Here is a 14,568-nt window from a genome sequence, read left to right as displayed (position 1 = left end):
TATGAGCATTCTTTTATAGCGTATATAATATACTTGATATATTAATAACAATAAAGTGAAAACCAAAATGTCAAACGTACAGAATAGTCAATATTATTATTTTTATTTCATACATTCTTAGTCGTGGTCTGGATGGATGTTACCTGATCCATTCCGCTGAAATGTTTTAGAAGATGTCTATATGGCCAACTTAAAGATTTGAAAAAAGGAATTAGGTTTACATAATAGGGAGCATTTAGTGTTTGTAAATGATTATGTTCCATGGCAGATATTATCGCAAGTGCCAGTTGAGAAGGTATAATATCAGGAGCCAATAACTTGGATGGTGTGGGGACATCAACGAACATTTTTGTTTGGATTTTTCCTGGACACACTAGTAATGTCTTTATTCCGGGTTTATTACATTCCGAAGGCAAACTTTTGAAATGCTTACACATGCTCTTATGGAAACCAATCATTGCACCTTTTGATGCTCCATACGATGTTAGCCTTGCAGGAGTTAGTTCTCCGAGGACAGAAGCAATGTCAATTATAAATCCCTCTCCATTATCTACCATATTTGTCGCGAACGTATTGATGATTTTGTAAGCACCTATTAAGTTTATATCAATCAATTGTTTAACCTCACTGTTAGACATATGTTCCAATTTTTTGATATGAGCTACTCCTGCATTATTTATGAGGATACTAACATTTCCATGATCTTTTTCAATTTTTTTTTTCAATTTTTTAATCTCATCTAAGCTTGTTATGTCGCATTGATAATAGAAAATGTTACCATATTGTGCCTGAACAGTAGTAGGAAATGATTGAATATCGGCTACAATCACTTTATCGACTCTTTTGGCAAGTTCCTTTGTGAGTTCGAACCCAAGTCCACTCGACCCACCTGTTATTAGTGCGATTGCGCAGGTAGAAAGGATGGAGGGATTGTAACTGGGAAGGCTCAAGATGACAGTTGGGCAATCCTTGATGCATTTTGTTGTACCACCACTAGGCCCATTTATTTTGTTCTTATACTCCATGATAAGTTCGCAGAAAAAATATAAATACCAATAAACCTTTTGATGAGACAGACTCCTTTATGATTGTGCAGTCTCAGATGAGAGGAAGTGTCACAAATTTTGTTGCTGTCCTGACGCCCGCTGCATATAAATATTTCAGAATACAGAAAAAGACACTAAGGCGGTAGTGAAAAAAGGGTTCAGAAATAAATTCAAGCTAACATTCCAGTTCAGTAACATATGCAAATATTCTTTTCAATTGGCATGTAGTGGAGCAATCCAAGTCTATATTATGGAATGATTTAGGAGTGCAATCAAAGAAAGTCGATGCCGGGTTATCTCTTGTTAGTATCGGCTGAAGGGATCGAAGATAAGTAATGTTGAAGAAAGGTTAATGGTGAGAGTAAAAGATGTGATACATATTGTCTCTCTAGAAAAGGTATAGCTTTTACTGAGGTGAGGTTAAACAGGAATTTAGCAATGAACAGTGTCACAACGGCACCAGAGTTTATTAGAGTAAAAAGAAGAAGAGATGAGGATTCCGTACAGGCATTATGTATGTGTAGTTTTTTCTCGTTATAATAGTATGGTTTTTGACTAACTAAGTTCATTTGAGACGATTTCAGTGATTGATGAGGGGAAAAGAGTGAAGAAACAGAGGTTCATATTCAAATTATCAAAGACTGTGAGCCCTGAAAGCTACCAATCCGAGCAAGAGTCATCCACACCATTGTTGAAGCTCGCTCATGAAGATCACAGGCATTTTGTATTAGAACAGAGAAAGAAACATCGTAGAGACTCTGATGGCGATGATTCACAAAGTCAGCTTACGGTAGAAAGCAATGCTAAAGATGATGATGGGTTACCTCCCGAGATCAATCAGATGGTAAATGACTATTTGAAACTGAATAAAGGTGGAGAGAATCTTGAAAGAAAAAAACCAACTAGAAAGTTTTTCAGTGGATATTCTGCAGAAATTGCGACACTGCCCAGTTTAGATTACGTTTTTGACATCTATCACTTAGAAAAAATTCGTGAAGATGAAGTTGCACGATATAACAATGAGAAAAATATAGGGTTTGTGAAAATTGTCGAGCACATGGATTTAGCACTTGATGAAGAAAGTGATCCCAATGAAGTCCGTTCAGATGATGAAGATTCTAATGATGAAAACTACTACCAGAATGATTATCCGGAGGATGAAGATGATGACAGATCAATTCTACTTGGAAACGAGGGGGAAGATATGGCTGTATCGGAAGAAGAGTTTATCATAGGTGTAAATAAGAGCAGGTTTTCTTCTTGGAATGATCATCAACTTTTGGGACCTAATGGGTATCAGGACGTGGAGGAAGAGTACGGAGATCTTTTCAGCAGACTTGGAGGAAACAGTGACGTCCTTAAATCCATTAACTCATCCAATTTTATTGATTTGGATGGTCAAGAAGAGGAAATAGAAACAAGTGATAACGCAAATGACTTGGATGAGGAATATGATACTGAATATCCTAGAAATGAATTCTTTCCGACTGATACTGATGACCCATTGGCACATCATAGAGACAGAATATTCCATCAATTACAGAAAAAAATCGATAAAAGCTAAGTTTTCCTTCCCAACTACCAATATGTATGATTGGTAGTGTGCAAGTTCCATCTTTACATAGTTAAAATTTCTTACACAAGGAAACTGCTTCCTTATCTTTTCTACATCCCATTAATTTTGACCTAACAAGAGAAAACAAAGATTATAAGAAATACTATAAAATAGCATGCCTAATGACTGTTAAAAGAGACAAAAATGCAAAAGACTGTTGCGGTTTACTTAAATATAAACTTACCTTGCAATATGTCAATCGATCAATTCAGAAGCGTAGCCGTGCGAGCAACGAGATCCAGATATTCTTTCAATTTTCCACTGGATTGGAATAATAGATAAATCTTGTCGTTCTCATTAGCAACCAATGAGGTAAACTCCAGAGCTTCTGAGACAAACTTTGGAATCTTCAGCAACTTGGCGGCTTCCACTAATTTTTTATGCAATTCCATTATTAGAAATGGAGTATATAGGGCTCTAATTTCATAGAGAATTTCATAATCTATCGAATTGATAAGGTCCATAGAAGTTAACTCCACTAAAAATGACCTGATCAACTCAAATGTATCCTTTGAAAATCCTTGCAATTTCTCTATTAAAGTGGGAATGTTCGATTCTGAATTTAATAAACTGACGGATTTCTGCCATTCTTCATATTTCTCTATACCTTGGATCAGATGCTCATATTGAGTTATCTCTTTCAAAAATTGATCTTCTTTTTCATCACCATTTCCAGAAATGTTTTCAGCTATTTTCTCTAACTCATAATTCTTGCATATTTTTTCAAAACTGTTTCTTTTCATAAATTGCTCAAGAGCCTTGACACGGCCATTTAATAAAAACCTTCTCGATAGGGCGATTATGGAGTGGACAGCATCCACGTAAAGCTTTCCTTCAATAAGCCATTCCACACCACATATCAAGTGCATATCAATGTTGTTTACATCGAAAGATATGGAGATTTCGTTAGATGGTGAATATTCGTGCTCTGTTTCCTCAAAAACACGCTGGGTGGTTCTTCTCAAAATATTTGAGGCAGGTAGTTTCAAAAAGTTGATTATTTCGATTTGTTTTTGCCTTATCTGTGGATTCTCTAAAGAAGATAATATGAAAGAACATGCCTCTAAGCAGTCTGATTCATTGAGAAAAGTAGCGTATATTGGAATATTTTCATAAAGCCCTTGTAGTTTTAGGAGACTGATATATGTGGTAATCAGTTTGGATTTGTCAACCTCTTCAACAGAACCTGGGTTGATTATGTCCAGGAAAATGGCTAAATGTGTCACTATTCTCAGAAGATAAGGCTTATCTATGATATCGTTACTTGTTTCTGTTCCTTTTACAACGTCAAGGAGCATTTCTACAGATGAATGAATAACGGATGGTAGAGAATCTAGTATAACGGATGCCATTAAAACTCTGATGGGGTGTTCACTTTCTGAAGGGTGTCTTGCTGCCACTCTGTTAAGCACTTCTTGTACAGTTAATGCATGAGAGGGTAATGGTAGGATCAATTCATCAGTACTTATTTGATTATTTTTTAAAAGGTAATTTTCAATTTCAATCTGTAATATCTGATTTAAATATAGGTGAAGATCAGATTCCCAATCTGAATATTGCAAAATTTCTTGGCTTGGAATATCACCACTTAAGTAGCAGTATATTGCCCTTTCATAAGGATCCAATCCTGGCTGTTGCGAAAGACTGAAAACAGTTCTCCTCCACAAAGAGTGCTTTTTGATTCCTTGCTGAGTATCGAATTCATTTGCAATCTGTTTATCGATGACGGGATTTAAATATTCCTGAACTCCGCACAATATCATACAAATTGTAATGTTATCAGTCAGTTTTGCTTCCTCTAATGCTTCATCAACTGCACCAGCTAAAATAAGCTCGTAAATGTACTTAAAAAAGATATGATCTTCTTTTTTATCTTTAACATCAAGGACATTGTTATTTTCACGTAAGGGAAAATCCAAGTCACAACTCTTCAATCCCCCAGAAGTAATACTATTTGACCATTTAGAAGTTGGAATATTTTTAGGTCTATCTTCTACATGTGTATTTTCCCTCAGCCAAACCATCACAATCCATATTTGATAAAGATCAGTATTCCCTTGCATTAATTTTTTTTTGAATAAAGCCCTTGAATTATAAGGATGAAGGTCTATCTCGTCGAGATCAAGATCAGCGTTTCTAAAAACCATTAACAGTTCTACTAAATGCCAAAATCTGGCCTCCAGTTCCCAATCCGTAGAAGATATGAGATTTTGCTGGTCTGTTGAATTGGCAAATTTTAAAGCAAGTTGCCCAGCGGATGAGCGAAACTCTCTTATAATGTTGAAGGGGTCAGTGGGGTTTTGCTCATTATTCTGTTCAATTCTATATTCCTTTAAAGTATCCGAGAACTTCGTGAAGTGCTCTGCTTTGTAAGTATCAGATAATTCCATTTGAAATGGTGATGTAGTTTATTGGAATCGATACTCAATTGATTTCCAATTTGAAATGCACAAAATTTTTTGTATCTGAGTTTAGGTTAAACAATTCAAATCCTGCACTTGGCCATTCGCATTAATTTTTCATGATTTCTTTACCTATAATATCATTTAGTACGGGAATCTAAACTTAGCTGATTTGGATGAATGCAGTGGTAAATCACTTAGTGATGAGTATTATTTAGTTACAAAAGAATTACAGATATTCAACCTGGTTGTGTGTAATGTGTAATGCATGAGGTTTATTACGAACGTGTAGAAAAGATATGGAAAATGTTTACACGCACAACCATTCAGCAAAAACAGACCATCCAATTCCAGAGTCAGCAATCACCAAGGCGCTCCACACGCCAGGTTCTTTAATTTTGGTGTTTAACTTCCAGGTGCCGTAGGGGAAGTGGGGATCGCTCTTGACTAGCTCATGAACTTTTCCTGATGGTGACTTGATCGCCATTGGTTGTTTCCGATTTTGGTTTGGTCCTTCATCACTGTTGTATATAATACCATCAAAAGGACTTTGTATAACTTCAAATGAGTACTCGTTGCCGAAAAATAAATACCTACTTTGTGGTTCAACAATGTATAGTTCTATCTTCTGGACACTTTCTGATGGTATCTTGACCACAAATTCATACTTCATATTACTTCCCTTATGTCTTAATGGGACCATCATGGACAGTGGATGAATATTAGCAATGCTCGTCTGTGTACCTCTAACACCAGAATGTATGTATAATGAACCTTTACTTACATTGGGTGGTAGAACTGCTTTAATGAGAGCTATTCTTCTACCGGATTCCGCCTTTTGCTTTTTGATTTGAGTTAGAGTTAATTCCATATTCCTATAAGCATTCGAAACTTCCTCATTATCTGTTGGAATGACTACAGAAGTAAACACCTCAACATCATTAGGAATTTCTAGTGAGCACTCATAGACTTCAGAATCCTCTAGAAATGATAGTGCAGTGCTAAATTTGTATAGCTTCAACTCATTTTTGAAGAACGACGGAAAGACTAATGGCAGGTATAGCGCAGATAATTGGTCAATACTTGGAACTATATGCTGTTCAAATTCTCTAGGTGGTATATGTGTGTATATCATTTCTAATGGTGCCATTAAGAAATAACTGTTTTCAGCTTTCTTGATCTTCCTGTTATTGACAAATTCATGAATTGGATTAGTTACGTTACCCAGTATAACGTCAATGAATCTCCATTCTCTGTTAACCAGTATTCGTAACCAGCAATGGTTGTATTTAAATTCCCAATTTACTGCACTAGGTGTCTTCAGGAAACCTATGACAATTTCGCAGGTAATACCTAACGCGTTCGCTAATTTCTTGAAAAGCCATGTCAATTCATATGGTGTACAATGCTTTCTAAATAGTATTTTTCCTAAATTTTTAGGCTCTGTAGAAAAATCTGATGATCCGTTGTCATCGGTCAGAGCAAACATCTCTGTACAAAATATGTACATGCCTCTTAATTTTTCCAAAACAGTTGAATATCTCGCCGAAAAAGTGGTTTGAGCCCAGGTGTCCAATGTCATAGTACCATCTTTGATACATCGTTTCCAAGTCATCTTATCAATGTATTCTATGTTCAATTCGGCCAGTTCCACATCAATCGAACCGAACTTTGTAGTGCCTTTAACTTCATTTGTATTCAACCCATTATAAATCGAATCTTGAGGATGTAAAACCAAGTCTCGGTTTTCTTCGAGGGCTCTCATATACCTCGGATGCTTCTCATACTTGGTAAGAGTTCTTGCTCTGTTTAAATGGCATTTTACAGCAATCCAGTCGCGAGCTTCATCAGGTGTTGAAGACAAATTCAGATTCTGAATATCTGGTAGCTTGGGGTATGCATTTGGAGATTTTGGTGAGGATACTGAGCTTGAAGAGTTATTTACATTTCTCTTTGGAATGATTATTTTCCTGAGGATATCGCCCATTTTTCCATTTTTTGAATTCGAACTTGAATCATTGAAAGTCTGCGGATCTTCAATTTTTTTTGCAGTGCTATTTGTATGCTGAGATCTCTTCAATGAATCGGAGAATGATTGTGCATACTTGTGTCTTGCAAAACTTCCAGCACTGGTGGCACTAAAATCACTCATTAAGGCAAAACTGTTTTCACTGCTGCAAGCAGAATCATCCAAGTACTGAGAATTTGAAAATAGGCCTGTTGAGATCGAGTCCTCCTCCAAAGAGGACCTCGTTTCTGGGATAAAACCATCATAGAACTTTTGGTTATCTTTGTAATAGTTGTATTCTCTAGAAGAACGTGCTAAACTTAGATCGTTCGCAGAATATGATTTCTTTGGTGCCCTTTTATCCATTCTTCTCATATTGTCCAAATCCGGTAATGGAGGTAGAGGTGGTAACGGATTATTCATGGACTCTTCAAAGTTGCGTACCATGTGCTTGGTATGGTTGGTTAAAGGTAAGTTTGGCGCCGAGTTATTGTGATAGCGAGGGGATTGGGTATTGTAAATGTTCTTTTCATTAATTAGTTCTTTTGATCTTGCCTTTCTGGCCCTCGTCAGAGAATCAGCTGGCTTCTTGGGTGAGCTGGGCATTGATGAAGATAGCTTCTTCTTAGCTCTTTGTTTCTCACCCGAATATCTGGATGGTACAGGCGGTATTACAACTCTATTAGACTTTTCCAAACTTTCTGAAATTTTTGAGGGTTGCTCACCATTCTCGGATGAAGTGCTAGAGTTCAATCTTTCCTCTAAGAGTATGACGAAGTTATGAGGGAAATATCCGGAACACTTTTTGTTTCTTAATAACCTGCCATAGAACCAAGAACCGGCAATTCTTGTGACTTCCATAATGTCTCCCTCCAAAAAGCCTAAATCGCCCTTGGTTTGGCCTGACCAACCATATCTGGCCTTCACCTTAAATGGTGCTTTCAAAGTTGTCACATCCGTAGCCATTCATGCAAATTTATATATAATACGGTAGATATAGATGAATTCAACGTCACAGTTATAGTTCTCGAGGTTGAATTTAAGTTTTCAAATTATAATAAAATGCAGTAAAATGAATGTAATGTGTTTTAATAAGGAGAAAAGGATAGTATTAAAAATATCGAAAAAGCAGTGTACGCTTTCTGCAGACGATTGATGTGTAGAAGTATTAAGGATGAAGTGAAATTGGGGAAAAAAAATGAGTTACAGTAATAGAGCAAAAAAAACTATTATTATTAAGCTATGCAGATGAAGTTCCGTTTATTCTGGTGTTGTCTCTGATTTTTTGATGTTCGGTATCCACTAATTGAGCAAGTAGTAATTGAAATGATCTTTCTTTATAGTCCTTATTTTAAATAGTTGAAACAAGCATACAGACTGCCAAGCTTGATCTCGCCATCCTTTTCAGATCAGCTCAGTTGTCACCAAACCAGCCATTCGAGAATTTTTTCTTTCTATCGCGCCCTAACAGGCACCATTTTCAGCGAATATTAAGAAAAAGTGAAAACCTTAGAACGTTGAAGCAGTTCTGGTATTTACTGATGACACTACAAGGAAACTACTCTGTAATTGAGGCTAACATTAAAATATAGTGTTTTGTTTTGGCCGCAGCGAATTCGTACCGTTTACTTCTTGGACCTTGCTGAATCTCCTACGTCTGCGACGATTGATTGTTTTTTTGAAAATTTACTAATATCTTAAATGTTAAGAAGAGCCTGTGAAGTTCACTGGTAATAATACTCTTGTTATTTTGTAAGTTGCTTATATTTTTAAATGTTTGAGAGAAAGGTGAGAATAAAAATTTGGGTTTGAAATTCTAAAATCAAGGATTTATATGGCTTCCATTCCGGATTCAAATCTCACGAGGGGTCATTGAAGGGAAAGGCATAAGTTGAATACAGAGAGCGTAGCGGTAATCACTTAAAGGTACACAAATTGTGAAGCAGTTTACATGCCTGAACAAGCAAGCAAGTCAAGAAATTCATCCCATTTAATTGGGGGCTTCCTTGGTGGGTTAACATCTGCCGTGGCATTGCAACCATTAGATCTTTTGAAGACGAGAATTCAACAAGACAAGAAGGCTACATTATGGAAGAATTTAAAGGAGATAGACAACCCCCTACAGTTATGGAGAGGGACTTTACCATCAGCATTACGAACGTCGATAGGTAGTGCTTTGTATTTATCATGCTTGAATATTATGCGGTCATCTTTGGCAAAGAACAAACATAGCATATCTTCGTTAGGAAATAATTCAAATGTTGTATATAACAAGAGTAGCAGCTTACCACAGTTAACAATGTATGAAAACCTATTAACAGGTGCATTTGCAAGAGGCCTAGTGGGCTATATAACCATGCCGATTACTGTCATTAAGGTCCGCTATGAGTCTACTCTGTACAACTACCGCAGCTTAAATGAAGCAATCACCCACATATACACGAAAGAAGGGCTCTTTGGGTTTTTCAGAGGGTTTGGTGCTACCTGTTTAAGAGATGCTCCCTATGCTGGCTTGTACGTACTACTATATGAAAAATCGAAACAGTTGCTTCCCATGATTTTACCCACTAGATTTATACACTATAATCTTGAAGGGGAATTTACAACTTATACTTCCACAACAATAAACACAACGAGCGCAGTATTATCTGCTAGTCTAGCCACCACGGTAACAGCACCGTTCGACACTATAAAGACGAGAATGCAACTAGAACCATCAAAATTCACTAATTTCTTCAAAACATTTACATCTATTGTTAAAAATGAAAATTTTTTGAAGCTATTTAGTGGGTTGAGTATGAGATTGACAAGAAAGGCCTTGAGTGCCGGTATTGCATGGGGTATTTATGAAGAGTTGGTTAAAAGATTCATGTGAAAAAAAGACGTTTATATTTAATTCTGCTCTCGCGTTATTTGAATGAAATCTACACAAGGAACCTTCTGTGGTATCTACTATAGAGCTAAGCTGCTGTTTAGACTCATATACATCCAAACTCTGACACACGCACGCACATAAACAAACACACAGGTACATATATATATGTTCCTATGTATGTATATGTATGTATATTTATATATATTTATAAATATATAAATATAATCAAATAAATAACAAGGAAGGGAGACACTGACTATGGAAATGGAACCAATGCATTTTTACAAGTGTTAAATAAATGTAAAAAGTTGAGAAATCGCTCCTACTGGCTTTTTGCAATAGCTTTCTCAACTTCCTCAGTAAGTATATCTGTTAGATTTTTACCATTTCTTAGCGAAACCCACTCCCCATTTAAAAGATCAAATCTGTTAGGCCCAGACAGTGGAGATGCCAACCAAATTTGCTTATTAGGTGGTTGTTTGTTTATTACATATGTCCCGAAGGCTGGAACTTCTAGTGTCATTACTCCGTGGCTCAGCTCTACGTCGGGTATGCAATCTGGATGAGCCTCACTCAGTTCTTCCAGGCTATCTAGTAAATTGTCTAGGTAGTCGTCTGCTTCCTCGTGGTACTTTTCAAGCGGTAAGTTTAACACTTCTTGAGGGACCACTTGCCCATCTGTGGAGGATTCTACAAATCTCTTTTGAATAATATTTACGGTATGACTCATGTTATTTGTCACAGCTGGATATAATCTGATATGTTTTCGCGCTGCTGTTATCATCGATCTTCTGCCCAGTACAGAGCTGAATCGAGCTATACTTTTTAGAGAACGCCTGATCATTGCTACACAATATATCCTCACTTAGTTTTATTTGTGATGCTCCCCTTCTAGTACTGAGTTGTATAAAATAAATTATAAGTGATACCGACTAAAATTGTTCGACCGAAGATGCAACTCAAAGTGATTATTCTCTGCTAATAATCTCTCGTACTTAATAAGACTGTACAGCCTTTATTTAACTTTTAAAACATAATCATTATGTACGGTTTGTAGGAATTTGACAAGTGCGATGAGTTGTCTCTAAATTAAGTACCCAAGATCTACATTTGATAGAAAAGAATGTCCGATTCGTTAATAATTCCCCTGCAACCAAATCAATAGATTTCAAGACATGCATTTATATGGTTATTTTGTTCTTCTCATTATTGTGCTAGTTTTTATTGCATTATTACCTTTGTTTTCCGGTATTGGCACGTTCAAATTAGCTAAACCAAGTTCGTCGGCATCAAAACCATCTACAACTGGCAAGTACGGTAAGAGGGAATACATCAAAAAAAAGCTTAATCACACCAACGTGTTAAAATTCGATCTAAAAGATAGGGACGATAGTTTAGGTGATGACCGTGCTCATGCGTCTTCAGCATCTAGAAAATTTGAAATCGATTCTAAAACAGGTCTAAAAAGACGTGTAATTGGTCAATACAACAAAGATCCTAATGATTTCGATTTCGATATCAATGATCTGATCAATGAGGATGAATTAGAGGAACGGAGGGAAGAAGAGGAAAAGCTGAAGAAGTACGATGGTAAGAAAAATGAAGCCTACGAAGGATTTGTATGATAGCAAAGATGGTTCCCGAAGTTCGTCGTACGAGAACGATCGAGATATGTGATTATAAGGTAGGTAAAAGATTCAAAGAATTGATAAAATATTCTATTCTCAGTCTCCTTTATAATTTTGTTATTTACACAATTACGGATATCGTATTTATAACTTATTTTACATCTTTACCAGAAAACTCTCTATGATCTCTTGTCCTCTTGAGCTTCATTCTGTTCAGCAACATCTTCTTTTTCTTCTTTTTCTTCTTCTTCTTCTTCTTCTTCTTCTTCTTCTTCTTTATTATTTGATGGAATGAGTTCCAAATCATCCTTCATCTGCCCTGTTTCCTCATCGTAGTCATATTCGTAAAATAACATGAAAACACCAGGTGTTGAGAGAACTTCGGCCTCGTCTACGACATACACTGTCTCATCAGATATTCTCCACCAACAACCCCTGTATTTTCTAAATGCAATATAATGACCATAATTATGGGTACCATAATGAACAATGACTGAGCGCAGAGAATACGTCAGGGGAGTAGCTGGGACTGTAGAAAATGACCTAGTATAATTGATAGGCGGAGCTGGTATAACATCTTCCTCATCAGATGATGTTTCTAGTTGATCTTCAACATTAACTTTTGGTTCATCAATGTTAACGCTGTCGATGTTGTGCAATTCTTTTTCATCATCCTTTACATAATCGTTTTCATCATTGGTATTCTCTGTGATCCTTTTTCTGATGGTGTTCCCTAAGGCATCTGTTTCTTCAATGTGTTCATCCTCATCATCGGATGTCAAATCATCGGCTTCACCGTTTAATGGGTCATAGTTATTATTATTTTTGCTATGGCTGTAATGAGATGTATAATTTTCTTCTCCGTCATTGTAATCTCTCTCTTCTTCGCTGTCTTCAAATTCCTGTTCAAAGCGTTCATGTAATTTAGTGTAATATTCGCCGCCTATGTTTTCATCCTCGCTTGAGTCTTGTTGTACTGTTTTTTCCTTTTTTGACATTGGCAAACGAGCATCCAAATTGATCTCGTCAATATCGCAACACCATGGGGCAAGGTTCAACCTTGATTTGAATAATACTTTCGAGTTATTTTTTCTGATCATATAAGTTCTTGGATCGAATACTGATCTATTGATATGAATGGATAACAATGGTGGGGGTCTTGATATCAAAATTTGTTTAGATTTAGAACATTTACGAACCATATTTGCTGTATGCAACTTCTTGTAATCTTCGTCGTCAATAACTGGTTTAGCAAGGACTTCTTGGATTTGTTGCACTCTATCTTTAACAGCGTTCATCAATTTTTCTGGAATTGAACCCTCAGGTTTTTTTTGAAACTGATCCAACTGTTCCATTAAATGAGAGTGTGCTGCAGTGAGAGCACAACGATTACACTCCACGCCTTCAATAATTTCAGGTTTACTCCAGTCGCTTAACAACTGAGATAGTTTTAAAGTGGAACCGATGTTTTCGTTTGGTAAATTTAAACTCAATCCTGAGAATACGGAATATCTTATGCCACCGTTCTCACCACACTGTAAACAACCAATTCTTTCTGCGGTGATGCCGTCCAAAGGAGTCATTAATCTGAAAGGTGTCAAATTTTGGATTGACTTGTCATGTAAGATAGAATTAGGATCAATTTGTTCAGTTGGAATATAAACTGTTCCAACCTCGCCAAGATTTTGTTGGCCCACTAAAGCATCCTCAGGTAAGTTGGATTTTGCAATGGGTGTAGAATCTAGTTTTTCAGTATTCAACGATTTGACGTTACTCTCCAGTTCAGCTAAAATATTTTGGAAGAATTCTTGTGCGTCTTCCTGATCATAACCGAGAAGTATATTCTTTCTAGGAGACTTAGACATTGATTTCAATAAACTATTGGTCTTGAAATAAGGTTTGTCTCTATAGTACTTATCATTCAAAGCAGCAAGTAGGTCTCTTAAAGCGGTACTGAATGTGATATCTGGCTCTTGATTTTCTCTTTCTTCCTCTTTAGAACTTAGCTTCCTGTTCAACTTCTTCTTATGTTTACCATAAACTTTGCCACTCCTGTTGGAGTTCTTTTTGTTGTTATATTCACCTTGTTCAGGTTCATGCTCGCTCTCTTCCTTATTGTGTTCGTTTTGTTCCATCTCCTCATATGTTTTGATGACATTATTATCCAAGAATTCCATCAGTTCTTTGGACGATGCTAATGACTGTAAAACGGAATTCATAAAACAAGTATTACCATCATTAACTAAACCGGCAATGAAGCCGCCTCTTTTCAAGATTTCTTCGTCCAAGTGGGTGAACTTACTCCTGGGCAACCAACGACTAAGACTGTTATTATTTCTAAAGTTTGTTGTCATTTCCCTGATGCTCTCAACAACGTAGTTCAAATGATCTGGTTTTTTATAGAAAAATACGACTACACCAAAAATTAATAAATAAATCGATAAATTGTTATTATTGTTATTCCAAATCTCAAAACTCTTCAAAAAATCCTGTCGGGACCCAAATAAAAAATGTAATAAACTGTTTATTTTTCTTTCAATAAACAAATCCATACAACTGTTTTCAGATTGAGAAAAAAATGTCGAAGGATTCTAGCTTCGAACAAAGGAGGATACGGAAAGTGTAAATATTCAGATGTTATAATAGAAAAGAAAGAAAAAGTAAAGTTCGGCAATTACTTCTGTTCCTTGAATGTGTATACGTTCTTTTCGTGAGAAAAAAAGGAGGTCGGTCACGATGTTGAAAGCAATACTATGGTGTGCTTCTAGAGTGAAAAAAAAAGTTCCTATGTATATATCGATATTATTGTATAGTAAAATTTAATAAGCCAGGCCATCTTGAAAATTTTGTGGTGCTTGCTGAAAAAATGCACTTTGGTTCTGCAGATATAGAAAAAGAAACTTATCTACGCTGGTGTCATTCTTTACGTACAGAGAAAGAAGGGATAGTAGAGTGTATACAAATATGAACACCAAGAAAGGTTTCAGATAGGAG

General features: G+C 36.2%; 8 protein-coding genes across 8 annotated transcripts; 3 read left to right on the top strand and 5 right to left on the bottom strand.

Annotated features, from left to right (window-relative positions):
- Window positions 1–107: 107 nt before the first annotated feature.
- SMKI04G1260 (short-chain dehydrogenase/reductase) lies at window positions 108–1,025 on the bottom strand (the record flags this gene model as incomplete). The annotated part of the gene is made up of 1 exon (XM_056226653.1): window positions 108–1,025. One exon carries the CDS (start codon window positions 1,023–1,025, stop codon window positions 108–110), a length of 918 nt encoding a protein of 305 aa, XP_056080907.1.
- Window positions 1,026–1,484: 459 nt separating this feature from the next.
- Window positions 1,485–2,610, top strand: IWR1 (Iwr1p; the record flags this gene model as incomplete). The annotated part of the gene is made up of 2 exons (XM_056226652.1): window positions 1,485–1,560; window positions 1,631–2,610. 2 exons carry the CDS (start codon window positions 1,485–1,487, stop codon window positions 2,608–2,610), a joined length of 1,056 nt encoding a protein of 351 aa, XP_056080906.1.
- Window positions 2,611–2,864: 254 nt separating this feature from the next.
- NUP84 (Nup84p) lies at window positions 2,865–5,051 on the bottom strand (the record flags this gene model as incomplete). The annotated part of the gene is made up of 1 exon (XM_056226651.1): window positions 2,865–5,051. One exon carries the CDS (start codon window positions 5,049–5,051, stop codon window positions 2,865–2,867), a length of 2,187 nt encoding a protein of 728 aa, XP_056080905.1.
- A 322-nt stretch (window positions 5,052–5,373) lies between these two features.
- Window positions 5,374–8,037, bottom strand: CYK3 (Cyk3p; the record flags this gene model as incomplete). The annotated part of the gene is made up of 1 exon (XM_056226650.1): window positions 5,374–8,037. One exon carries the CDS (start codon window positions 8,035–8,037, stop codon window positions 5,374–5,376), a length of 2,664 nt encoding a protein of 887 aa, XP_056080904.1.
- A 985-nt stretch (window positions 8,038–9,022) lies between these two features.
- HEM25 (Hem25p) lies at window positions 9,023–9,946 on the top strand (the record flags this gene model as incomplete). The annotated part of the gene is made up of 1 exon (XM_056226649.1): window positions 9,023–9,946. One exon carries the CDS (start codon window positions 9,023–9,025, stop codon window positions 9,944–9,946), a length of 924 nt encoding a protein of 307 aa, XP_056080903.1.
- Window positions 9,947–10,268: 322 nt separating this feature from the next.
- On the bottom strand, window positions 10,269–10,790 carry YFH1 (ferroxidase; the record flags this gene model as incomplete). Its single annotated transcript, XM_056226647.1, has 1 exon — window positions 10,269–10,790. One exon carries the CDS (start codon window positions 10,788–10,790, stop codon window positions 10,269–10,271), a length of 522 nt encoding a protein of 173 aa, XP_056080902.1.
- Window positions 10,791–11,121: 331 nt separating this feature from the next.
- On the top strand, window positions 11,122–11,571 carry EXP1 (Exp1p; the record flags this gene model as incomplete). The annotated part of the gene is made up of 1 exon (XM_056226646.1): window positions 11,122–11,571. The coding sequence occupies one exon, from the start codon at window positions 11,122–11,124 to the stop codon at window positions 11,569–11,571; it is 450 nt and encodes a 149-aa protein (XP_056080901.1).
- Window positions 11,572–11,753: 182 nt separating this feature from the next.
- UBP1 (ubiquitin-specific protease UBP1) lies at window positions 11,754–14,126 on the bottom strand (the record flags this gene model as incomplete). Its single annotated transcript, XM_056226645.1, has 1 exon — window positions 11,754–14,126. One exon carries the CDS (start codon window positions 14,124–14,126, stop codon window positions 11,754–11,756), a length of 2,373 nt encoding a protein of 790 aa, XP_056080900.1.
- Between the last annotated feature and the right edge of the window lie 442 nt (window positions 14,127–14,568).

Source organism: Saccharomyces mikatae, assembly GCF_947241705.1.
Source record: "Saccharomyces mikatae IFO 1815 strain IFO1815 genome assembly, chromosome: 4".
Taxonomy (NCBI): Eukaryota; Fungi; Ascomycota; class Saccharomycetes; order Saccharomycetales; family Saccharomycetaceae; genus Saccharomyces; species Saccharomyces mikatae.
Note: the sequence above shows the minus strand (reverse complement) of the source record. Positions and strands in the feature narration are given on the sequence as shown.